The sequence below is a fragment of the Schistocerca americana genome, chromosome 7 (genome assembly GCF_021461395.2).
Source record: "Schistocerca americana isolate TAMUIC-IGC-003095 chromosome 7, iqSchAmer2.1, whole genome shotgun sequence".
Classification (NCBI taxonomy): domain Eukaryota; kingdom Metazoa; phylum Arthropoda; class Insecta; order Orthoptera; family Acrididae; genus Schistocerca; species Schistocerca americana.
This window is the reverse complement of record NC_060125.1, coordinates 177,457,386-177,484,888: the sequence shown is the minus strand read 5'-3', so window position 1 is coordinate 177,484,888 and position 27,503 is coordinate 177,457,386. Positions and strand designations below refer to the sequence as shown.

At 37.3% G+C, this 27,503-nt stretch overlaps 1 protein-coding gene across 1 annotated transcript in view; it reads left to right on the top strand.

The window, feature by feature from the left end:
- LOC124622827 (microtubule-associated protein futsch) overlaps positions 1–27,503 on the top strand; it is a gene marked incomplete at its 5' end in the record, with an annotated part of 138,820 nt that overhangs the window by 102,441 nt on the left and 8,876 nt on the right. The window contains one exon of the mRNA XM_047148619.1: positions 7,244–25,526. Within this exon, the coding sequence (XP_047004575.1) occupies positions 7,244–25,526 (18,283 nt within the window). The remainder of the gene's footprint in view (positions 1–7,243; positions 25,527–27,503) is intronic.

Here is a 27,503-nt window from a genome sequence, read left to right as displayed (position 1 = left end):
ATATAAACAGGCATAATACAATTTTATACAAAACATGAACTATACCATGGAATATAACATACCTGCTGCAGTATATTTCACAGAATATTTATGAAAAGCGTATTATACCACATCATATCATAGAACAATACTTTGTGAACATGAAAACAATAGTATATCAGTAAGTCAAGCATAAAATAAATACTACTTAAAACACCATTCATATTGCACTGATTATACAAGCTCATATTCGTACATTAGGAGAATGAAGACAGAGATTCTCAAGCAAGCATCGTAGATGTTAACACCCAATCACTAACCGGGTGGCAGCTGTGGTAGTAGTTACAAACAAAAATATGTCGTGTCACATAAAATATAAAGACAAATCAATGGTTCAAGGATGTTACACTGCCGACAAACAATAATTAATGTGAATCAGAATATGTTAAACTTATTTTGTTATAATAATTTTTAATTAATTTATATAAAAGTTAAAACCACCTAAAAAGCATTACAGGAAGTACTGTTCTTTCAGTATATTGTTTAATACACAAGTAGTGAAGCCAGTCATATGTCACACTTGTATTATAAAAGCAAATACAAATAAAAATATACATGTCATAATATGCAGTCAGCATAAAGCCCCAACAACCATACACTGTTGTTGTGTACCTCAGTGTAATTAACAAACAAGAGGAAGGGAACATCTGCAAGTACAGTAACCATACATTGAAATCACTTAGCTGGCTTTATACAAATTACAATATTTACGATATCAACACGTAGCTCGATGTTTAGGTACTAGCATTGTGCTCAAGGTCATGGTATCAAACACATGGATGACATTCAAGTGTGGCAGGGGAAACATTCAACAATATGAACACCTTTCATTGTCGACAGGGGCATATGAACAATGTCTTTAGTATGTACTGCAGTCTGTGTTTAGCGCTCTTTCTGCTACCATCTTACTGCAGCTTTCTAAACTTGTGTTCACACAGTGTTTTTTTTTTTGTGTGCTAGTTTTAATAACCTTTGTAGAAATGTCCCTGAGGATAAAGCCACAAGAAGACCGACCATAAAAGGAAGAGGATGACCTTAGAAATGAAATGTAGAACCAATGAAAAACACAAACATGGTGCGTGCATTGCTGATTTAGCACACTCTTACAATTGGTCAAAATCAAATATTTGCTCTATCGCCAAGTACAAGATTAAGGTGGCAGATGCTTCAAAGGGAGTGGCAAAAGTACCTAAACAATGGTTTCATATTCAGGAAAATGTCGAAAGGTTGCTCCTTATATGGATAAATGGAAAGCAATTGCAAGTGACACTATTAATGAGAACATCTTTTGTGACAAGGCGAGAGTGATTTTCACTGACCTCGTTAAGAAGCTGCCAGGATCATTAGCAGCTGAAGAAGTGTTTAAGGGAAGTTGTGGGTGGTTTGAGAAGTTTAAGAGAAGAACCAGCATCCACAGCATTGTGAGGCACAACAAAGAAGCCAGTTCCAAGACAAAGGCAGCAGAGAACTTCATCAGCAACTTCAACATGCTCATAGATTCTGAGGGTTACCTAGTACAACAGATTTTTAAATGTGACGAGATGGGTCTATTCTGGAAAAAGATGACAAAGCGTATCTTTATGACAGCAGAGGAGAATGCATTGCCTAGTCACAAGCCAATGAAAGACCATCTCATACTGCTATTCTGTGCCAATGCAGCAGTGATTTGAAAATTAAACCACAGCTTGTTTACCATTCAGCAACTCAGCAAGCCTTCAGGAAGTGTAAAGTCCAGAAGAGCAGGTTAAATGTGACATTGAGGTCCAACAAAAAGGCTTGGGTGACGTGATCTTTTTTGTGATTGGATCAATGAAATGTTTGGTCCTTTGGTGAAAAAATATTTGCTTGAGATGACTCTGCCACTCCATATCTTGCTTGTTATGGATAATGCTCCTGCCCATTCTCCAGGTCTACAAAACCACCTCCTTGATGAATTCAGTTAATCAACATTCAATTTCTGACTCCCAATGGACCAGCAGAGTGTTTCTAGCTTTAAGAAGCTTTGCACTAAAGGGCTCTTCCAGCATTGCATTACATTGACTGAAGCTACCAATCTCACTTTCAGAGAGTTTTGGAAATATCACTTTAACATTGTTGCCTGCCCCAGGAGGACCGAAAAGGTGTGGGAATGGGTTACCGAGAGAAATTTCACTTCTGCTTGGAAGAAGCTTTGGCTGGATTGTGTTGCCAAATGTGACTGAGGCATTTGACTCAGTGCCTGTGGAGCCTGTAGTCAACGAGATTGTGTCTTTGGCCAAGAGCATGGGACTAGAAGTGGACAACAATGATAATGATGAGCTTGTGGAAGGTCCCAGCCAAGAAATAACACTGAATAGTTTATGGAGTTGCAGTGTGTTTCACTGCAGGAAGTTGTGGATAGGAGTTCTTCATAGGAGGAGGAGGAGGAGGCAGTAACAGCAAAGCAGCACTCTTCTGGCACAATAAGAGAAATGCTGAAAACATGGAAAATCATTTGCATGATACATTGAAAATCATCACCCCAATAAAGCAGTGGCTATGCATGCTACAAATTTATTTGACAATAGGGCTGTGTTGCATTTTTGCCAAGTGTTGAAGTGTCAGTAGAAACAAATGACTATAGATAGCTTCCTAGTAAAAAAAGAAATAGTTATGTATCATGAATAATAAAGTAGATAAGACTGTGTGTACAATTGTCTTTGAATAAATGGCGTGAATAGGATAAATTTTTAGTATTTTTTCTGCATGGAACACATTATTGTATTTTATATTAAGTTAATATGGGATAAACTGCTTAGCTTAATGAGTGTTTCACACTACGTGTAAGATTCTGGAACAATTTATGCTCACTATGTGAAGTTCCACTATAAAATAAAAATATACTTCTATATAATATAATCAGTTATTATATTCATAAAAACCCAAGTCGCGACAAACAGGTGTACAAATATACACAATTCACAGTATATTTAGCTATCAGCTTTATGCATTTACATCACATATCTCGTAGACATTGTGTGACACATTAGTACATTGTGACAGTTCTGACAACATTTTGTTTTTGGTATTTATTAATTTAAAAAAGGTATAGAATTATTAAACATCACAACATGACAATTTTTAGAACTGCACTATTTGTTCCATTTGCCTTTGTCAGGTCCTATTTCGCACTTAGACCTCAAGCACTGTGCTAGTACCTAAACCTTGAGCTACAAGTTGATAGCTTAATATAGTATGAATTGTGTGTAGCCCTGTTTCTATAGCTGTAATGACTGTAACGAATTGTTCATGGTTTTTACAACTAAAATAATTGATTATATTATATAGAAGTATATTTTTATTGTATTAACATAGCAAGTTTCAGGATTATGCTACTTATTCCTGTGGTCTTGTCATACATGTCTTTCACACAAGACCTCGAGCACTATGCTAGTACTTAAACCTCAAGCTACATATTGATAGCTTAAATATTGTGATTTGTATAAAGTCAAGTAAGTGATTTCATTTTGTGGTTTTGCACCTGTAGTGATATGTTTGTGGTAGTGGAATACTTGATGTTCCCTTTGTAGTTCCTTTGTGTTTGCTTAACTAAACCAAGGTAGAAAACAACAGTGTATGGTTGCTGCCTGCATATTATGACATGTATATTTTAATTGTATTTGTTTTTTGAGTGCAAAAATGCCATATGACTAGCTTCCCTATTCGTGTATTAAACAATATATTGAAGGTGCAGAGCTTTCTATTATGTTTTTTAAGGTGGTTTTAAATTTAAAGTAATTGAATTTAAAATTTTAATAAAAAATTAGTGTAATGTGTTGTGATTTGGATTATTTATTGTATCTCTGCAGTGTACCGTTCTTGGATTGTTAGTTTGCCTTTATACCTTATGTGACACTGTGTATTTTTGTTTGTAACTGCTATCCAGTGCAATTGGTGGCTGGTTGTAATGTTTGTGATGTTCACATGAGAATCTCAGTCTTCATTTTCCTACTGTATGACCTTGGGCATGTATAATCAGTGCAATATGTACTGTGTTTCATATAATAACTATTTTATACTTGACTTGCTGAAATACGACACGACATAAAATGCATTTTATAAAGACTGAGTGAAATATTTGTATGAAATTGTATTGCTCCCTTTTACATGTGATTCCAGTGTGCTTGAACAAGTTCATCTATGCTTTACAGATCTGATGACGGTAATGTAGTTTGCTGAAACTGGTCATCACAATAAATTCTGTGCAATAGCAATCTTGGCTACTTGTACTTGTGTTTCTACAGTAATCTAGATCACCCCCTAACTTGATAATGTGGAGCATATATAGTAGTTTTTCTGACTCTTCATAACAGTAATTTGTTTTTGCATCTGTATAACATCAGCCCACACCACTGAAAACCAACTGTGAGTGGCATATGGCCTAAACTGTCAAAAAAACACACTTGACTAAAATCATGCTAACTAACAGCACTACCACATAACAGTTATTTGCCGTTGTGTAGATATTTGCTGGCGAGAGCACTATTATTCTACCTTCCTAAAGTAGCATCTCAGTCCTGAAGACATTTGTAATCTGTCAGGAAGATTTTTTTATATATATATATATATATATATATATATATATATATATATATATATATATATATATATATATATATATATATATATAAAAAGAAAGATGATGAAACTTACCAAACAAAAGCGCTGGAAGGTCGATAGACACACAAACAAACACAAACATACACACAAAATTCTAGCTTTCGCAACCAATGGTTGCCTCGTCAGGAAAGAGGGAAGGAGAAGGAAAGACAAAAGGATATGGGTTTTAAGGGAGAGGGTAAGGAGTCATTCCAATCCCGGGAGCGGAAAGACTTACCTTAGGGGGAAAAAAGGACAGGTATACACTCGCACACACACACATATCCATCCACACATACACAGACACAAGCAGACATTTGTAAAGTGAAACTCTTTGCCTTTACAAATGTCTGCTTGTGTCTGTGTATGTGTGGATGGATATGTGTGTGTGTGCGAGTGTATACCTGTCCTTTTTTCCCCCTAAGGTAAGTCTTTCCGCTCCCGGGATTGGAATGACTCCTTACCCTCTCCCTTAAAACCCATATCCTTTTGTCTTTCCTTCTCCTTCCCTCTTTCCTGACGAGGCAACCATTGGTTGCGAAAGCTAGAATTTTGTGTGTATGTTTGTGTTTGTTTGTGTGTCTATCGACCTGCCAGCGCTTTTGTTTGGTAAGTTTCATCATCTTTCTTTTTAGATATATTTTTCCCACGTGGAATGTTTCCCTCTATTATATATATATATATATATATATATATATATATATATATATATATATATATATATGTCTGCTTGTGTCTGTATATGTGTGGATGGATATGTGTGTGTGTGTGCGAGTGTATACCTGTCCTTTTTTCCCCCTAAGGTAAGTCTTTCCGCTCCCGGGATTGGAATGACTCCTTACCCTCTCCCTTAAAACCCAAATCCTTTCGTCTTTCCCTCTCCTTCCCTCTTTCCTGACGAGGCAACCATTGGTTGCGAAAGCTAGAATTTTGTGTGTATGTGTGTGTCTGTTTGTGTTTCTATCGCCCTGCCAGCGCTTTCGTATGGTAAGTCACATCATCTTTGTTTATATATATATATATATATATATAAAAACAAAGATGATGTGACTTACCAAACAAAAGTGGTGGCAGGTCGATAGACACACAAACAAACACAAAAATACACACAAAATTCAAGCTTTCGCAACAAACGGTCGCTTCATCAGGAAAGAGGGAAGGAGAGGGAAAGACGAAAGGATGTGGGTTTTAAAGGAGAGGGGTAAGGACTCATTCCAAACCCGGGAGCGGAAAGACTTACCTTAGTGGGAAAAAAGGACAGGTATACACTCGCACACACACACACACACACATATCCATCCGCACATACACTGTGTCCGTGTATACCTGTCCTTTTTTCCCCCTAACGTAAGTCTTTCCGCTCCCGGGATTGGAATGACTCCTTATCCTCTCCCTTAAAACCCACATCCTTTCGTCTTTCCCTCTCCTTCCCTCTTTCCTGATGAGGCAACAGTTTGTTGCGAAAGCTTGAATTTTGTGTGTCGACCAGCCAGCATGGAATGATCTCTGCCCAAACTCTTTGTCTTTAAATATGTCTGCTTGTGTCTGTATATGTGTGGATGGATATGTGTGTGTGTGCGCGAGTGTATACCCATCCTTTGTTCCCCCTAAGGTAAGTCTTTCCGCTCACGGGATTGGAATGACTCCTTATCCTCTCCCTTAAAACCCACATCCTTTCGTCTTTCCCTCTCCTTCCCTCTTTCCTGATGAGGCAACAGTTTGTTGCGAAAGCTTGAATTTTGTGTGTATGTTTGTGTTTGTTTGTGTGTCTGTCGACCTGCCAGCACTTTCATTTGGTAAGTCACATCATCTTTGTTTTTAGATATATATATATGGTTGTAATAGAGGGAAACATTCCACGTAGGAAATATATATCTAAAAACAAAGATGATGTGACTTACCAAATGAAAGTGCTGGCAGGTCGACAGACACACAAACAAACACAAACATACACACAAAAAATTCAAGCTTTCGCAACAAACTGTTGCCTCATCAGGAAAGAGGGAAGGAGAGGGGAAGACGAAAGGAAGTGGGTTTTAGAGGAGAGGGTAAGGAGTCATTCCAATCCCGGGAGCGGAAAGACTTACCTTAGGGGGAAAAAAGGACAGGTATACACTCGCACACACGCACATATCCATCCACACATACAGACACAAGCAGACATATTTTGTAATATGTCTGCTTGTGTCTGTATGTGTGGATGGATATGTGCGTGTGTGCGAGTGTATACCTGTCCTTTTTTCCCCCTAAGGTAAGTCTTTCCGCTCCCGGGATTGGAATGACTCCTTACCCTCTCCTCTAAAACCCACTTCCTTTCGTCTTCCCCTCTCCTTCCCTCTTTCCTGATGAGGCAACAGTTTGTTGCGAAAGCTTGAATTTTTTGTGTGTATGTTTGTGTTTGTTTGTGTGTCTGTCGATCTGCCAGCACTTTCATTTGGTAAGTCACATCATCTTTGTTTTTAGATATATATATATATATATATATATATATATATATATATATATATATATATATATATATATATATATATATATTTCATATTATTTGTTTCTGGCATATTTTAAGACAGAGTTTTCTGGTCCACAGTTACGGTCAGCTGCTCCTGCGGTCATTGATAAGCTGCTGCCAGGAGAAGTTGCCAAGCAGCAGGCCTCACCACCATCAAAGCCCGTGGATAAGGCTGCTCCCAAAAGTGCGACAATCCCCGTCACGGGTGTGGAGAAACCCGTGCAGCCTAGCAAGACTGTTCCCCCAACCGCCGCACCACCCCCAGCTGCCCCCACAGCTGCACCTCCTCAGGTTCCAGCAGTGAAGCCTGTTCCGCCGCCGTCAAGGGCCAAGCCCGAACGCTTACCCGCAAAAACCGAACCACCCAAAACTAAGACTGATATAGTTAAGACTGCTGACACAGAAAAAGTTAGTGCAAAAGTAGATAAGACATCCAAGACAGAAGTAGTGAGAATGAAGGGGGAACACAAATCAAAGACAGAAATGAAAACGTCCACAGTGAAACCACGAACTGAAACCAAATCCACCCGTTCCATAGAAAGGAAAGCACAGAGGACAACAATTACAACCTCTAGTGTAGCAGAGAAAAAGACTGACATAAAATCTTCTCCTACTACACCTAAAAAATCCGTTGAACATAAAGTTAATGGAGTTGCACCAAAGCCAGAGCCAATGAAACATGCTCGACCATCGAGTAGAACTAGACCGTCCCCAACCTCCACTCCAGCGAAAAGTGCGAAAGAAGCCAATAATCGGAAGGTCGTAGAATCAAAATATCACATTTCAAAAGCCTCTAAATTGACTACATCAAAGGCTGCTAAGAAGGAAGTGCAAGAACCAGCAGCAAAAGCTGAGAGGAAGCCTGTGAGCAGGCGACCAAAAGCAACTCCCAGCTCACCTGCTAAGATAGCAGCAAAATCACCGGGTTCACCAGCCAAGTCTTCTTCTGCCAAAAGCACACCAACTCCATCTGTCAAATCAGAAAAAGAAGCTGTAATCAGAAAAAGAAAGGTTGAAACTGGAAAAATTACTGCTGACTCATCTGCAGTATCAACCCCATCAACTACTGAAGTAGAAACTGTTGTGAAAGCAAAGGAAATAGGAAAAGTCCAGGAAACTCCCCTTGTAAATGGCCACATATCAGAAATGATCATAACAAAGGAAGATATCTCCAAGGAGCTTTTAGACAAACCCCTTCAAGAGACTTACATTGAGAAAAAGACTGAAAAAATTGACAGTGAAACTATAAGAAAGTCACCATCTGATGACCAACAAGAAGTTACAGAAAGAGAAGACAAAACTTCAGTTAGAGAGAAAGAAATTAAAGACATTCCTACTATAGAAGGAAAAGAAAAACAAATGGATGAAGAAACTGTAGAAAAAGAAGTAGAAGTTGAAGAAAAAGAGATGGTAGTTGAAGATAAAGAGTCTGAGATAGAAGAGAAGGAAACTGAACTTGAAGAGAAGGAGTCTGAAATTGAAGAAAAAGAATCTGAAGTTGAAGAAGGAGATGATTCCAGGCAACTTATGCATGAAAAGGAAGATATAGAGGCTACAGAAGAGGAACAAACTGAAGAAATTGAGGATGAGGAAGGACCAGTTGACATAAAGGAATCATTACATGCTGAACTTGAAACAGAAGTAAAGAAACTGATGAGAGAAAAGATAGAAGGAGGAGAAGAAGAAGAAGAAGAAGAAGGGGGAGGAACAGAAGAAGAAGAAGAAGAACAAGAACAAGAAGAGGAGCAAGAAGGGGAGGAAGATGAGGAGGATGAATACTTAATCGTTGAAAAAGAAGATGTGGAATCCTACCAAGAACAAGAAAGTATTGAATCACATTTACCTGATGATTTTGACAACAAAGATATTGATGTTGAGGAAGAAGATGAAGGGGAGCTTCAGAAGCACTTATTAGATGAAGTTGAAACAGAAAAGACAAAGAAAGATATAGAAAAAGAAGAGATGGATACAAAAATGCACAGAGAAGTAGAATCTCAAAAGGAACACTTAATAAAGGAAAAAGAGGTAGATATAATTCTTAAAAGTAAAGCCGAAAAAGAAATAACTGAAACTGAAAAAATGAAGGAGGAACATGTTGAGGAAATAAAAGAGCAAGAAACAGAAGGTGTTACTGAAGAAACTGCTAAGCCATTGAAGGAAGAAATTACAAAAGATCACATTGAGGAGAAAGTGGAGGAAATTATTTCATCGGCAAAAGAAATAGTAACTAAAGGAAAATTTGAAGATGAAAGAAAGCCTGGAGTGTCTCAAGAATTGGATAAAGATATACAGAAAGAGGAACTGTCTGAGAGCAAGAAAGAACCTGAAACAAGTGATGATCTCAAAGAAATTTCATCAATTAGTCCTGAAGAGAAAATAGATGTTTCTTCAGAGAAAGTCCGTGAAACTACAGACACTGACCATAAGCTTGATGATGGAGGTCATGAAATGAAAGAGATTCCCTCAAAAGAAATTCTAGAGCAGAAATTTATTGCAGAGGAAAGCCAGCCAGATGAAAAGGTGTCTACAACTATAGAATCTGCTGCTACAACAGCACCAACACTTCCTGAAGATGAACGCATACCTCTAGATGAAATAAAGGAAATCGTTGAAGAAAAATATGTGAAAGAAGAGACAAAGGAGAAAGAAAAACCAGTGGCAGAAGCAGTAACACGTCTAGAGCAGCCAACTACTCTGCCACAAGTTGTAATGCCAATTTTTGAAACTCACATTGCTCATGGGATTATTCATCAAAGAGACATCGTTAAAACACCTGATGAAGTTGCTGACTTGCCAGTCCATGAGGAAGTTGACCCTGGTATGTATGATGCTGATGATTTTGTAAGAGACTTTCATAAAACAAAATATGAAGTGCAACTTTCGAAAAAACAACAAGATACTGAAGAGATCAAGGACTACATACCTGAGGTAGGTGCTGCAGAAGAAAGACTGAAAATAGATACAGGAAAGGCTGACACATTGAAAGAATCTTTAAAACAGTTTGAAGATGAGAAAGAAGTTGAAGAAGTCAAAATAGCACCTGAGGAAAGATTTGTTGATGAAATTGAAGACATTATACATGTAAAAAGAGAAATATCTGATGTAGCAAAACCATCAGTGAAACCAGTCTCTGTGGCACAACTTGAAGAACCTGTGCCAAAGGAAGACATGGCAAAGCCTACTGATGAGTCAAAACCTGTTACGGTAATATCAGAAGAAAAACTTCTGGAAGCTACCTTGCAGACATATGCAGATCTAAAAGCTACAAAAGAGAAAGTAGACGAATTAAAAGAAAAATTCTCTGAAGAAGCAAAGAAAGCTGTAGAGAGAGAAATAGATTATGCTGCAATTTTAGAAAAAGACATTGCTCATGACAGAGTTGCCTTACAGGAAATGAGAGAAGAAAAGAAAACAGAAGGAGAAGAAATTGGTGCAGAATACATATCTTCTGAAAAGAAATACATAGAAGAACAACTGGAAACTATTTCAGATAAACTAAAACAAAAGGAGAAAGGTATTGGTGAAGAAATTTCAACACTGCAACAAACATATGTAAAGGAGACACCTGAAGAAAAAGGAAAGGATGAAATGAAACCACTTCCAATGGATATTGTGCAGGAAAAGATGCGAGAAGAGAAACAGAAATTTGTTACAGAAGATGTCACTGAAATAATTGAAAAACTGGAAGGGGATAAAGTTATCCAAGACAAAAAGATTGAAAAGGACGTAAAGAAAGATGTTACAGCAGAAATTAAGGAGGTGGAAGACAAAGAAAAGCCTGTTCCAAAGGAAATGACTCAAGAGGTAATTATGCAGGATGAGAAAATTATTTCAGATGAGTTAATCAGGGCAAAGAAGGTAGCAGAGAAAGATGAACTCATCACAGAAGGTGAAGAAATTAAAAAATTGAAAGAAGAGGAAGTTGTTCCAAAAGAAGTTATTGAGGAGACAATAAAAGACAAGGAAGTATCAAAAGTAATGGGTGAGGAGGAGATGAAAGAAGATAGAGTTGTTAAAGAAGACATTATTGAAGAAATCAAACAATTAGAAGGTAAAGAGAAGTCTACTCCAAAGGAAGTCCTTGAAAAGAAAATTAAAGAAGAAGATGAAATCATCTCAAAGGAGATGATTGAGGTAGAGGAAAAGGAAGAGAAAGTTGATACAGAAGATATCATGGATAAAATTCCAAAGCTGGAAGAGAGAGACAAAGATGTTCTGAAGGAAGTTGATGACAAAGAGAAATCTACTCAAAAGGATGTAGCTAAAGATGAAACAAAAGGAGGAGAGGAAATGGGTTTGAAGGAGTTGGTAGACGTAACGAAAAAAAGAGAAATTGTTACAGAAGATATCATAGCAGCTATTCCAAAACTGGAAGACAAACAGAAAGTTTCATTGGAGGAACTTGATGAAAGTAAGACAAAGGACAAGAAAGAAGAAGAAAAGGAAAAAATAATTGCAGAAGAGATAAAGAAAGACAGTGTAGATCTAAAAGAACAGGAGCAGCTTTTGTCCAAAGATGTAGCTAAAGAAAAGCCGGAGGACAAACAGAAAGAAGAGATTGATAAATCTTTAAGAGAACTAGAAGATACAGAGAAACTTTCACCAAAAGAAGTGAATGAAATCCAAATTTCAAAGGAGAAGATTCCAGAAAAGGAGACAGAAGAGCAATTGATAGTTGCTAAATATACCACTGAAGAAACAGATAAACTCAAAGAGAAAGAGAAAATTCAGGCAAGGGAAATGGTGGAAGATAAAGCAAAAGAAGGTAGGAAAATAGAGTCAGAGGAAATAATTCACGAAAAGAAGAAAGACGAGAGAGAAGTAATTACTAGAGATATCACTGAAAAACAAGAAGAGAAAGAGAAACTTTCCCCAAGGGAGGTAGCTGAAGAGACTACTGTCAAAGAGGAAGTAAGTGTTTCAGCAGAGGCTATTCAGAGAGAGGAAACTATCAAAGCTGACCTCACCACAGAAATTAAGAAACCACAGGAAATGGAGAAAATTGTATCAAAGGAATTAGTGGAAGAGAAGGAAAAAGAGTCTGAAGAAAAGATAAAAGCTATTACAGAGGATGTGGCATTGATAATGTTAAAAGCAGAAGAAAAGGAGAAGCCTGCTCCAAAGGAAAAGGCTGAGGAGAAGATGAAAGAAGAGAAACTAGTTTCTAAGGAGGCAGCAGAGGTAGATAAGGGAGAAGATAAAGAGACAGTTATTACTGAAGATATACCTGAAGAAATAAAGCAACTAGAAGAAAAAGAGGAACCTGCTCCAACAGAAATTTCTGAACTCAAGACAAAAGAAGAGACAGTAGTACTAAAGGAGCAGGTTGTGGAGAAGAAGGCTGATGAGAGAGTTATTACAGAGGATATAACTAAGTTGGAAGTAAAAGAAAAAACTCCCTCTGATGACAGGGTTGAAATAAAGGCAGAAGAAGAGATAATAACTATAAAGAAAGTGGATGAGGAAAAGAAGGAAGAAGAAAAAGCAAAAGTTGAAGTTGCTGGAAAACGAATTGTTGAAGAGGGAGCAAAGGAAGAAAAAGATATTTCACAGAAGATGGCTGAAGAAAAGATAGAAGAGAAGGAGAAAGTTGTTCCAGAAGAAATCACCAAAGAAATAAAACAGTTGGATGCAATTGAGAAACTAGTATCGAAAGAAACATGCAAAATAAAATCTGAGGACGAAGTGAAAAGAATTTCAAATGAAATTGATCAAAAAATGATTATAGAAGACAAAAAGAAAATTGTTCCTGAAATCACTGAACATGTTAAACAGGAAGAAAAAGACTCAGGTTTACCAAAGGAAGAAACAGAAGAGATGATTCAGGAGGAATGGGAAATAGTTTCAAAGGAGATGATAGAGGAAGAGAAGAAAGATACAAGCGAAGCTGTAACAGCAGCAACTGTTGTAGAAATCAAGGAAGCAGAGGAAAAAGAAATAACTATCCCTGAGGAAATGGATATAGAAAAGATAAAAGAACCAGAGAAAATGATTACAAAGGATGCAATAGTGAAAATGGAAGAACATAAGGTTATTACAGAAGATATCGCGGAAGAACTGAAAAAGACAGAAAAAAAAGAGGAAACTGTTCCACATGCATTACCAGAAGAAAAGGAAAAAGAAGCTGAGAAACCACTTTTGAAGGAAACAATAGTGAGAAAGGAAGAAGAGAAGGTTATTACAGAACATATCACTGAAGCAGAGATAAAACCGGAAGAAAAAGAAGAAACAGTGCCGCATGAAATATGCGAAGAAAAGCCAAAGGAAGCTGACACAGTAGTGGAAAAGGAAGAAGAGAAAGTTATTACAGAAGATATCATTGAAGAAGTGAAAAAACCAGAAGAAAAAGATAAAACTGTTCCACATGAAGTACCTGAAGACAAGATAAAGGAAGCCGAGAAACTAGTTCCAAAAGAAACAATAGTGAAAAAGGAAGAAGAGAAAGTTGTTACAGCAGATATCACTGAAGATGAGAAAAAACCAGAAGAAAAAGATAAAACTGTTCCACATGAAGTACCTGAGGACAAGATAAAGGAAGCTGAGAAACTAGTTCCCAAAGAAACAATAGAAAAAATGGAAGAAGAGAAAGTTATTACAGAAGATATCACTGAAGAAGTGAAAAGACCAGAAGAAAAAGAGAAAATGTTTCCAACTGAAATACCCGAAGAAAAGAAAAAGGAAACTGCAAAACCAGTTACAAAGGACACAGTAGTGAGAAAGGAAGAAGAGAAGATTATTACAGAAGATATCACTGAAGAAGTGAAGAAACCAGAAGAGAAAGAGGAAATTATTCCACAAGAAATACCCGAAGTAAAGATAAAGGAAGCTGAGAAACTAATTTCAAAGGACACAGTAGAGAAGAAGGAAGAAGAGAAGGTTATTTCAGAAGATATCACTGAAGAAGTGAAAAAACCAGAAGAAAAAGAGAAAACAGTTTCACAAAAAATACTTGAAGAAAAGGCAAAGGAAGCCGAGAAACCAGTTTCAAAGGACACAGTAGTGAAAGAGGAAGAAGAGAAAGTTGTTACAGAGGATATTACTGAAGAAGTGAAAAAACCAGAAGAAAAAGAGGAAACAGTTTCACAAGAAATACTTGAAGAAAAGGCAAAGGAAGCTGAGAAACCAGTTTCAAAAGACACAGTAGTGAAAGAAGCAGAAGAGAAAGTTGTTATAGCAGATATCACTGAAGAACTGAAGAAACCAGAAGAAAAAGAGGAAACTATTCCACTTGAAATACCTGAAGAAAAGGCAAAGGAAGCTGAGAAACCAGTTTCGAAAGACAAAGTAGTGAAAAAGGAAGAGGAAGAGGTTATTGCTGAAGATATCACTGAAAAAGTCAAGAAATCAGAAGAAAAAGAGGAAACTTCTCGGCACGAAATACCCGATGGAAAGATAAAGGAAGCTGAGAAACCAGTTTCAGTGGACACGGTAGTGAAAAAGGAAGAAGAGAAGGTTATTACAGAAGATATCACTGAAGAAAAAGAGGAAATTATTCCACATGAAACACCTGAAGGAAAGTTAAAGGAAGCTGAGAAACCAGTGTTGAAGGACACAGTAGTGAAAAAGGAGGAAGAGAAAGTTATTAGAGAAGATATCACTGAAGAAGTGAAAAAACCAGAAGAAAAACAGAAAACAGTTCCATCTGAAATACCCGAAGAAAAGATAAAGGAAGATGCAAAACCAGTTTTGAAAGACGCAGTAGTTAAAAAGGAAGAACAGAAAGTTATTACAGAAGAGGTCTCTGAAGAAGTGAAAAAACTGGAAGAACAAGAGGGAGCAGTACCACATGAAATACCAGAAGAAAAGACAAAGGAAGCTGCAAAACCAGTTTCAATGGACACAGTATTGAAAAAGGATGAAGGGAAGGTTATGACAGAAGATATCATTGAAGAAGCAAAAAAACCTGAAGAAAAAGAGAAAACAGTTCCATCTGAAATACTTGATGAAAAGGCAAAGGAATCTGAGAAACCAGTGTCAAAGGACACAGTAGTGAAAAAGGAAGAAGAGAAAGTTGTTACAGAAGACATCACTGAAGAAGTGAAAAAACCAGAAGAAAAAGAGAAAACAGTTCCACAAGAAATACTTGATGAAAAGGCAAAGGAAGATGAGAAACCAGTGTCAAAGGACACAGTAGTGAAAAAGGAAGAAGAGAAAGTTGTTACAGAAGACATCACTGAAGAAGTGAAAAAACCAGAAGAAAAAGAGAAAACAGTTCCACAAGAAATACTTGAAGAAAAGGCAAAGGAAGCTGAGAAACCAGTTTCTAAGGACACAGTAGTGAGAAAGGAAGAAGAGAAGGTTATTACAGAAGATATCACTGAAGAAGTGAAAAAACCAGAAGAAAAAGATAAAACACTTCCATCTGAAATACTTGATGAAAAGGCAAAGGAATCTGAGAAACCAGTTTCAAAGGACACAGTGGTGAAAAAGGAAGAAGAGAAAGTTGTTACAGAAGATATCACTGAAGAAGTGAAGAAACCAGAAGAAAAAGAGGAAACTATTCCACATGAAATACCTGAAGAAAAGGCAAAGGAAGCTGAGAAACCAGTTTCAAAAGACACTATTGTGAAAACGGAAGAGGAGGAGGTTATTGCTGATGATATCACTGAAAAAGTCAAAAAATCGGAAGAAAAAGAGGAAACTGCTCGACACGAAATACCCGAAGGAAAGATAAAGGAAGATGAGAAACCAGTTTTGAAGGACACGGTAGTGAAAAAGGAAGAAGAGAAAGTTATTACAGAAGATATCACTGAAGAAGTGAAAAAACCAGAAGAAAAAGAGAAAGCAGTTCCACAAGAAATACTTGAAGAAAAGGCAAAGGAAGCTGAGAAACCAGTTTCAAAGGACACAGTAGTGAAAAAGGAAGAAGAGAATGTTATTACAGAAGATATCACTGCAGAAATGAAAAAAACAGAAGAAAAAGATAAAACAGTTCCATCTGAAATATTTGATGAAAAGGCAATGGAAGCTGTGAAACCAGTGTCAAAGGACACAGTAGTGAAAAAGGAAGAAGAGAAAGTTGTTACAGAAGATATCACTGAAGAAGTGAAAAAACCAGAAGAAAAAGAGAAAGCAGTTCCACAAGAAATACTTGAAGAAAAGGCAAAGGAAGCTGAGAAACCAGTTTCTAAGGACACAGTAGTGAAAAAGGAAGAAGAGAAGGTTATTACAGAAGATATCACTGAAGAAGTGAAAAAACCAGAAGAAAAAGATAAAACACTTCCATCTGAAATACTTGATGAAAAGGCAAAGGAATCTGAGAAACCAGTGTCAAAGGACACAGTAGTGAAAAAGGAAGAAGAGAAAGTTGTTACAGAAGACATCACTGAAGAAGTGAAAAAACCAGAAGAAAAAGAGAAAACAGTTCCACAAGAAATACTTGATGAAAAGGCAAAGGAAGCTGAGAAACCAGTGTCAAAGGACACAGTAGTGAAAAAGGAAGAAGAGAAAGTTGTTACAGAAGACATCACTGAAGAAGTGAAAAAACCAGAAGAAAAAGAGAAAACAGTTCCACAAGAAATACTTGATGAAAAGGCAAAGGAAGCTGAGAAACCAGTGTCAAAGGACACAGTAGTGAAAAAGGAAGGAGAGAAGGTTATTACAGAAGATATCACTAAAGAAGTGAAAAAACCAGAAGAGAAAGAGCAAACAGTTCCATCTGAAATACCCGAAGAAAAGACAAAGGAAGATGCAAAGCCAGTTTCCAAAGACACAGTAGTGAAAAAGGAAGAAGAGAAAGTTATTACAGAACATGTAACTGAAGAAGTGAAAAAAGCAGAACAACAAGAGGGAGCAGTACCACATGAAAAGCCAGAAGAAAAGACAAAGGAAGCTGCTAAACCAGTTTCAAAGGACACGGTGTTGAAAAAGGAAGAAGAGAAGGTTAGTACAGAAGATATCACTGAAGAAGCGAAAAAACCAGAAGAAAAAGTGAAAACAGTTCCATCCGAATTACCCGAAGAAAAGACAAAGGAAGATGTAAAACCAGTTTCAAAGGGCACCATAGTTAAAAAGGAAGAAGGGAAGATTATTACAGAAGATGTCACTGAAGAAATGAAGAAACCAGAAGAAAAAGAAGAAACTGTTCCACACGAAATACCTGAAGAAAAGGCAAAGGAAGCTGAGAAACCAGTTTCAAAGGACACAGTACTGATGAGGGAAAAGGAGGAGGTTATTACAGAAGATATCACTGAAAAAGTGAGGAAACCAGAAGAAAAAGAGGAAACTGTTCCACACGAAATACCTAAAGAGAAGGCAAAGGAAGTGGAGAAACCAATTTTGAAGGACACAACAGTGACAAAGGAAGAAGAGAAGATTATTACAGATGATATCAGTGAAGAAGTGAAGAAACCAGAAGATAAAGAGAAAGCTGCTCCACATGAACTGCCCAAAGAAAAGGCAAAGGAAGCTGAGAAACCGGTTTCAAAGGACACAGTATTGAAAACGGAAGAAGAGAAGGTTATTACAGAAGATATTATGGAAGTGAAAAAGCCAGAAGAAAAAGAGAAACCTGTTCCATATGAAATAGTTGAAGAAAAATCTAAGGAAGTGGGCAAAGCAGTTTTGAAGGACACAACAGAGAAAATTAAAGAAGACAGAAGCAAAGATTTGGAAAAAGAAAAACTCATCTCAAAGGATATAGATGAGCAATATATTGTTTCACCTGAAAAGGCTGAAGAAGGAAAAAAACCTTCCCTGAGGGATATGCCCTCTTCCAAAGAGTTTGTTGAAGAAAGGAGAAAAGTAGAAGAGAAAAGTTCCACACCAGAAATCACAGAAAAGAAGGATGATGTAAAAGATGTGTCTACTTCAGAGAAAATGGTTGAAAAAGAGAGGTATATTTCAGAAGATCTGCTTGAAGAAAAAAAGGAAGGTGAAGAGAAGAAAGAGGTTGTCCTAAAGGATCTTATTAAAGAAGGAGAGAAAGTAGACACAATTCATATAGATCATACAGAAAAAGAAAAGGAAAAAGATGAGAGAGAGAAGAGAGTTACAGAGAAAATTATTCAAGAAAAGAAGAAAGAAGTAGGTGAAGAAAGTATTATTGTGAAGGACTCTGTGGAACATGAGAAAAAAGGAGAACCAATAGCTGTAGAGGATATTACCAGTGTAATAGGAAAAGAGGAACCTAAGAAAGACAAAGCTGCTTCAAAGGAACTGCTTGAAGAAAAGAAAGAAGAGAAAGAAGAAGAGAGAGCCATTACAGATATTAGTAAAGAACAGGAAGGCCAACAAGAGGCAGAAGAGAAGATTACTTCAAAACAATTCATTGAAAAAGTCGGAATGGAGGAAACTACAGCAAAAATTGCTCCAAAGTATGTAGTTGAAGAAAAGGAAAAAGACCAAGTTATTTCAAAGGCTGTGACTGAAGAAAAAATAGATGACCTCGAAAAAAGAAAGATTGTCACTACATACGAAAAAATTTCAGACAAGATTGAAACTATTTTTGACATTAAAACTGATTTGTCACTCCAGGACACTTCACAACTTACAGCTACAACAGCAAAGGAAGTTAAGCCTGCAGAAGTGATCAAAACTAACGGTGAACTTGAAAAGAGTGAAGAGAAAGTACCACAAGTGAAAATGCATGGAGAGACAGCTATCAAGGGAGAGCCAGAAGATAAGGTTGATCAGAAGATAGAACCTGGAAAAGAAACAATTACAGCACCAAGTGCTTTATCTGCCACATATCTTGAAATTATAGACAAGCTACAAAAAGAAGAACCTTCAGAAGTTGATAAACAGGAAGATGAAGAGTCACCAAAGAGAGAAGAGCTCAAAGTTAGTGAAGCTGACAAATCTCTTCGCAAAGAAGTATCAAAAACGACAGAAGAATTGGAAGCAATATCCGTTACGTCTAGTCAAATGACAGATATTAAACATTTGCCACAGGAAGGTGTAAAGCCAGAAATTACGAAAGACTCACACAGAAAAGAAGAGGAGCAAATGTCAGAAGAAAAACCATCCCTACAAGAACAAGAACTCATAAGCAAAAAAGACAAGGCAGAGATAGGAGTAGAAAAGGAAGATAAAAAGGTGAAAGTAGAAGCTGACTCATTAGAAACTGAGAAAACACCAGCAACTATAGAATGGTTAACTTGTGTAGTTAAGGACACAAAGCCATCATTGGGAGAAGAGCAGGAAGAGATTTTTAAGAAAGTTGTTATCACAAAAGAGAAGAAAGTTACTGAGACAGAAGATCAAATTGATGAGAAGAAAGTGAAGGAGAAACAACAAGAGATAGAAAAGACTGTCAAGGACACTGATGTCATGTCAGTCATAACAGAAAGACAGAAGACATTACCTGACAGTGAAACTAGCAAGGAAATTCCTACAAGTATTGACCAAAAGAAGCAGCCAACTGGAGAAAGGGAAATAATAGAAGAATCAATCGAAGTGATGAAAAGTCAACCAAAATATGAGGCAGACAGACCAGCAGAAACGTTCAGTGAGGTGTATCAGGAAGACAAGAAAGATGAGCTTGCAAAATCAGTGTCTTCAGAAAAGGAGAAGCAACTAACAGATGAAGAGGAAAAGAAACTAAAGACAGAAAAGTTACTTTTAGAGACGGAGGGCAGCATTATTTCAAAAGATTTAGGTGAAACTATCACCACAAATGTAATGAAAGAATACATCCTGAAAACTACACACATAACATCGGATTCTGTTACATCAGATGTACCAGCCCCTGGAAAAATGCCTGTACAACCATCTGTGGAACCGGAAATAACACCTTTGCAAGAGAAAGTGGAGATTAAAGAGACTGGACTATCACCAAAAGTGGAAGACACTGATAAAAGAGCTGCAGATGCACTAATTTCTCATGAACTCAAAGACACAGAAAAAATTTCCGCAGGTCAAGAAATAGGAAAAGATAAGCAGCTGGGAATTTCTGAAGAAACTACTGTTTCAAAAGTGAAGGAAGTTTCAAAAGAAGTAAAAGATGATGGGATTACAAGCAAATTACCAACTTCAGCTGCTGATCATAGATCAGATGATGAAGATGGTGAACCACCTCCATCTCCAGGAGAAGAATACATTGATTCAGGAATGGAGGAAGAACCAGTCTATACCAAACTTGATGCACCAGAACTTCCAGAATATGTAACTGTTACTCCTGACTCCACACCTGCATCACCAAAAGCATTGCCCTTAAGGCCACAGGATGACTCTGCAAAAATACATCTTCCTGGATCTGAAGAGAAGGAAGGAAAAGAAAAACTTAAATCTGAACATACTGAAACTGACAAGAAAGAGCCTGCCAAGGTAACAACTACAGCCCTTCCCCAGGAAAAAGAGGTGGAGTATAGAAAGTATGTGGATGACTCTGGTGACAAAACTGGTCAACCAGGAGAAGTTATCACAAACAAAGATGGTCATATTGTAACAAGAAGAACAAAAACTGAATACAAAACAATTGTGACCAGGGAAGGTAAGCCTGATGAAAAGACAGTTTCAAGTCTAGTGGCTGGTTCAGTTATACCTATTTCATCGGGTGAGATCACAACATATACAACTGGAGTTAAAGATGACAAACTATCAGATGAAGAACATCTGGAAGAAATTGATGATGATTCCAAAGAATCAGTCTCAGAGGAAACATTCACAGATGAAGATGGTAAAACTGTAACAAGGAAGATAGTAAGGCGTTACAAGACAGTAGTTACCAGCAGAACTGAATCAGCTGAAGAGAAAGGTATAATGAAAGAAATTCAGCCCTCGTTTTCATCTGAAGCAGGACCTGGTTCATTTATACCTGTTTCATCAGGTGAGATCACAACGTATACAACTGTAGTTAAAGGTGACAGACTATCAGATGAAGAACATCTGGAAGAAATTGATGATGACTCAAAAGAATCCGTTTCAGAGGAAACATTCACAGATGAAGATGGTAAAATTGTAACAAGAAAGGTAGTAAGGCGTTACAAGACAGTAGTAACAAGCAGAACTGAGTCAGCTGATGAGAAGGGTGAAATAAAAAAATTTCAGCCCCCATTTTCATCTGAAGCAGGACCAATGGTACTACCGTCATCCTCAAAAACAACAACAACAACAAAAATAATTGAAGGTCATGAATATCCACTAGACACTGACAAGCAAGATGACAAAGCAGCTGTTTCAGAAGAAACATTCACAGACAAGGATGGCAAAACTGTGACAAGAAGAACTGTGCGACACTACAGAACTTACATAACTCAGTCCACAGGAGAAATGGAACCGACTCATATAAAGACAGATGACAGAACTCCCCTTGAACCAGCTCAAGATGTTGATGAAAGTGAAACACGTGTTACAGTGTCCACAGACAAAGCAGGCACAGAACAAATCGTGGAGTTCGATGACGACGATGAAAAAGAATCAGTAACCGAAGAAACATTTACAGACGAAGAAGGTAGGACAGTAACAAGAAGAGTAATAAGGAGGTATAAGACAGTGATAACGAAAGAAAGGGAAGTAGTGGATGAGAAACCAACTACAAAACTGGTAACTACTACAGCAACAAAGAAGACTGAAACAAAAGAAGGTGACGACATTGATGATGGTGTAGAAATGGAAGAATGCACAGAGCTCAGTGATCAGGATGAAAAAGAATCTGTGTCTGAAGAAACATTCACAGATGAAAGTGGCAAAACAGTGACCAGAAAAATTGTAAGACGGTACAAGACAGTTGTCACAAGGGGAAGTGAATCTGTTGATACAAAAGATTCCATTAAATTACCACCTATGGAAGCAAAGGGTATTGCAGATGAAATAGAAACAGAACAGGCTGACTTAGATGATCAAGATGAAAAAGAATCTGTGACTGAGGAAACATTCACTGATGAAACTGGCAGAACTGTAACAAGGAAAATTGTCAGACGTTATAAGACAGTGGTGACAAAAGAAAGTTCCTCTGTAAGTGCAGAAGACTCTAGGCAAATAAGAGCTACAGATATAACTGCTTCAGAAATGTCTCCAGATATTCTCACCCAGAAAACATACACTACGGTAATTAAATCAGATGATGATAGAGATGATGGGGTAGAAACAGATAAATTAGATGAATTTGATGATCAGGATGAAAAAGAATCTGTGTCTGAAGAAACATTCACAGATGAAAGTGGCAAAACTGTGACCAGAAAAATTGTAAGACGGTATAAGACAGTTGTCACAAGGGGAAGTGAATCTGTTGATACAAAAGATTCCATGAAATTAGCTCCTAAAGAAGCAAAGGATATTGTAGATGAAATAGAAACAGAACAGGATGAATTAGATGATCAAGATGAAAAAGAATCTGTGACTGAGGAAACATTCACTGACGAAAATGGCAGAATTGTAACAAGGAAAATTGTCAGACGGTACAAGACAGTGATAACAAAAGAAAGTTCTTCTGTGGATGCAGAAGACTCTAGCCAGATAAGAGATACAGACACAATTGCTTCGGAATTGTCTCCAACTGTTCTCACCCGGAAAACATACACTACAGTAATTAAATCAGATGATGATAGAGATGATGGTGTAGAAACAGATAAATTAGAGGAGTTTGATGATCAGGATGAAAATGAATCTGTGAGTGAAGAAACCTTCACAGATGAGGGTGGCAGAACAGTAAGAAGGAAAATTATAAGGCATTACAAGACAGTCATTAGACAAGAAGCTGAACCCACAGATGCAATAGATTCTACGACAATAAAAATGGAAAAGATAAGTGCCCCAGACCTAACCTTAACTGCAACTACCAGCGAAAGTTGCACGACAGATATAAAAGAAGGTGTTGGTGTAGATGATGGTATTGAAATAAGTGATCAAGATGGCAAAGAATCTGTGACTGAAGAAACTTTCACAGATGAAAATGGCAGAATTGTAACAAGGAAGATTGTAAGGCGTTACAAGACTGTGGTAATGAAAGAAAGTGGGTCTTTGGAGGATAAAGGCACTAGTGAAATAGAGAAGAAAGATGTAAGAGATATGGAACAGATGTCAACTGCTTTTACTACAGATACACATACTACAGCACTAGGTGTCATAGAAAGAGATGAACTTACAGACTTTGATGATCAAGATGAAAGGGAATCTGTCTCTGAAGAGACATTCACTGATGAGGATGGCAGAACAGTGACTAGAAAAATTGTGAGGCGGTACAAGACAGTGGTCACGAAAGAGAGTGAGTTACCTGACGAAAAAGATACCAGTCAATTAACAAAAGTGCTGGGAACTGGTTCAGAACTGCCAACCACTACTATCTTGAGGAAAATTTACACTACAGTCACTAAAGATGGTGAAGGTACTGAAGATGGTTTAGAAACAGAGCAGCTTGATGAGCTGGATGACCAAGATGGAAAAGAATCTGTCACTGAAGAGACATTTACAGATGAGCATGGAAGAACTGTCACAAGAAAAATTGTGAAAAGATATAAGACAGTAGTGACAACAGAAGGTGAAGATGTTATTGGAGACATTAGTAGTGATGGCAAGAAAGAGAGAGATGATGATGACAGTAAAGATTCAGTCACAGAAGAAACATTTACAGATGAAGAAGGAAGAACTGTAAGAAGGAAAATTGTGAAGCATTACAAAACAACAGTGTTAAAAGCTGATGACATCACGGATAAAACTTTATCTACAACAGAGTTACAATTTGATCCAGATGCAAAAGAGAAAAGCATTGTTTTCAGTCCATTTACTACTGCTGAAGGCAAAAGTGACATTCTCCTTGATTTTACTGAAGGTGAGGATGGAAAAGATTCCATTATAGAAGAAACTTTCACAGGAGAAGACGGAAGTGTTGTAACCAGGAAGATAACAAGACAATACAAAACCATTTTAAAACAGGAGGCTGGATCTGATGATCATCATTTTATAACAAAAATTTCAACAGGGTCAGCTGACTCAAGTTTACCACTGACCACCACCACAATGACAAAAACCTACACAACTGTTACAAAACAAGGTGATGACTATGGTGACGACTTCTCGGAAGATTTAGGAAAAGCTCATGAACCCAGTGGGGCAACGTCTAAAACCACCACTACAGTGACTACAATTACTAAAAGAATTTCTTCAAAGGATGGAGAAGAAGAAATAACTGAAGCCACTACAGAGGAAGTAACTTCTGAAGATGGAAAAGAACAAAGTACTGTCACAGTTACCACAAAGAGAGATGAACATGGTGATATGGTAGTTCACACATCAATAACCCCCAGAGATAAAGAAATTGATGGTTACAGTATTGCAGGACCAGTTAGCTTCATTGGCAGTGATAAAGGGGAGCATTTGGCACACTCCACTGTTAGTACTACTGATACGACTTCTCAGATGACCACAGATGCCTGGAAGACTGGTAGAAAACATGACTCACAGCAGTGTGACAGTGATGAGGAAGATGACCCTACATCGCCACTAAGCATTACATCACAACTTGCACATTCTCCACCACCACATTTTGGATTTGAAACATCTGCTAGTCCTACAGCATCAATAGAGCTTTACTCACCCAAAGTCATTCCTTCACAAAAAGTAAGTTCCACACAGATGACTAGTTCATTTTATGGTAGTTTGCCATCTGGAGAAGAGCAGTTGACATCTACAGATGAGAAACTGGACTTCCAAAGGGCACTTCATGAGCACAGAGAAGCAAGAGGTGAAGATCTCCAGTCATCTTTCCACAGCCCACCTGTGCATAAAACTGTAACAATGGGTTACAAAGAGGGATTGCTACATGGTGAACAGCTGTCATCAGGAATAAATGGCCAAAAGCATGAAGATATTGACAGCAAAGGAGCTACCACAAAAATTATTCCTTCCAGTAGTGGAGTGAGTGCCACAAGCCAAAAAATACCTCCAGTAGTAACCAGTGCACACCTTCCTGCTGAGCATGGTCAGTCAGCACAAAAAGATACAAAGGGTGACAAACAAAAGGATCCAATTGGCAGTTGGGGGAAACCACTTGGGCTCCCAGCACCTGCACCGCCACCTGCGAACACAATCACAACTAATGGCGAAGTCAACACAGCTACTAAGCCCGGGACCCCAAAAAAGGAAAAGAAAGCTATGCAAATGAAGAAGAACTTAGTAATGAATGAAAACAACAAAGCAGCAAATGCACAATCAGCAAAAGAATCAAAATCTAGGCGTTCAGAATCACCAGTAAAACAGAAGAATGTGTCAAATAAAGATGTTGGGAAAAACACAAAAGTTCCTGGAGGCCATATATATATTGACCTAACCTATGTCCCACATCATGGAAATTCATACTACACCAATGTAGAATTTTTCAAGAAAGTCAGAGCAAGGTACTATGTATTCAGTGGCACAGAACCAAGTCGAGATGTCTACAATGCTCTACTTGAAGCTAAACAAACATGGGAAGATAAGGATTTAGGTAAGTTCTTACAAGTGTTAGTATCTATCAAAAACAGTACAAATTCTTGTTTGATAATTTTACAAGTTATATTAAGACGGATAAACTACTCATACTAATGCCTTTATATATGGTACTTTTCTATGTTCCTGGTGATGAACATTCCAAGGCCCAGATCAATTCTTCCTCATCCATCCACCCATTCATCCATGTGTTCTTTAAATCCCATGGTGGAGAACTTTCAGGGATGTGGAATGATTCAAATTATACATTAAAAAGAGAGACAGTTACTGTAAACATTAATTAGGTAGCACTGAGCTGTAATATACTATTTTTGCAAACTCAGGCTACATTTAATTCAGTACAGTTATCAGGAAAGCTACTACTTCTTAAGCTGTATTAAATAGTAACTAAATTTGTTTTTGGATAAGTTACACCCAGAAAACACTGCTGTCCAAAAATAATTCTATTTGTAACCAAACACAGACAAAGGAGTGAGCTGCAACTTGATTGGGTCTCTTGTACTGCTAACTAAATGCCTATAGAGTAATGTATCGTGGAAAATGAGTTATATAAAGTTCTAACAACAAATGCCTTTTTGCAGTTAGTATTGCTACTTGTGATGAACAATCAGCAGTTATCAATGCTTGAAAGTAGATCATTATAATTTTTTTTGGAGGTCTGGTTAATCAGTGATTTCCATCATTTCTTTTTGAATTTCCAACGTATGCATTATATCTTAAGGGAACTGTTGAAGACACGTACCTTATTAAAGACAGAGTAAATTGTTTACTTTAATTAGTAAACGAGTTGGTACCATTGTGAGACACACCTGAGAGAGACAGTATATAGAGTGTACAAACTAAACAAATAAATATGATATGAATTTAAATGTTTCCTGCTATGAATACACTTTATCTTTGCCTCTGGGTTTCATAGTTCCAAACTTGTAGAAATCAGATGATACAGACTTTCACAGCTGGTATTTATGAACTTACTGATTTTGGTTTTACAAACATTAGGCTGTAGAACAAGGCATATTTCTTTGCCTAACATTTAGTCTTCCAATGCTGGATACATCATCAGAGGCTATAATGACTCAGAAAGCAATTGCAATTTCTACAGCTTCTGAAGTATTTCAATTCCAATATTAAGATTAGTGCTGTTGCTTAGAATACCTGAGAGAACTCTACAGAAGGCCCACTCTACAGAAATTCCAATCACCATCCCAAGCAAAAAAGAGAAGCAATCAAAACATTGGTGAACCACACTATAAGAATCTGTGAAATCAGTGCTTGGAGGGTGAGCCAAATCATTTGAGAACCTCCTTCAGAAGAAATAGCTACTCTGACAAAGAGATAAATACAGCTTTACACCCTAAAAGATATAGAGGTTCTAGTGAAAAAAGAACCGACTAAAAGGGTAGTTTGTGTTGCACTTGTAAAAACAGCAACAGACTGCTTCTGTAAAGTATTAAGAAGACAAGATACTGACACAGTGATTTTTGATTAAATAAACATGAAAGGTGTGTGAATATTTGAACACTGTACTGCTTGTCACAGCAGTAGTATATAAAATTCCTTGCACTCACATCAAGTTTACATAGGAGTTACAAAAAGAAGCATTAACATCCAATTTAATGAATAAAAGAACAATTGTCATCTGACAGGATGGATAAATTGGCAGTAGCAGATAACATACTAGGACAAGGGAACCACCATATTCATTTCTATGATACTGTGGTTTCATCTAGATCCAATAATTACTATGCTAGGATGTACAGATGTTATAAAAATTCAGAAGCACAAAAACAACTTCATCAGAAAATGGAGATTGTTGGAATTGGCCAAGTTGTGGTTCTTCATGCTAAATAAACCAAAAAGCACCAATTATTCCCCACGACAAGCTCTGTAACACACAACAGTCTGATTCAATGATCTTAGGCGGTTGCCTGATGATGTCATGAATCGACCATTGGGTGGGTAATTATAAACAGCT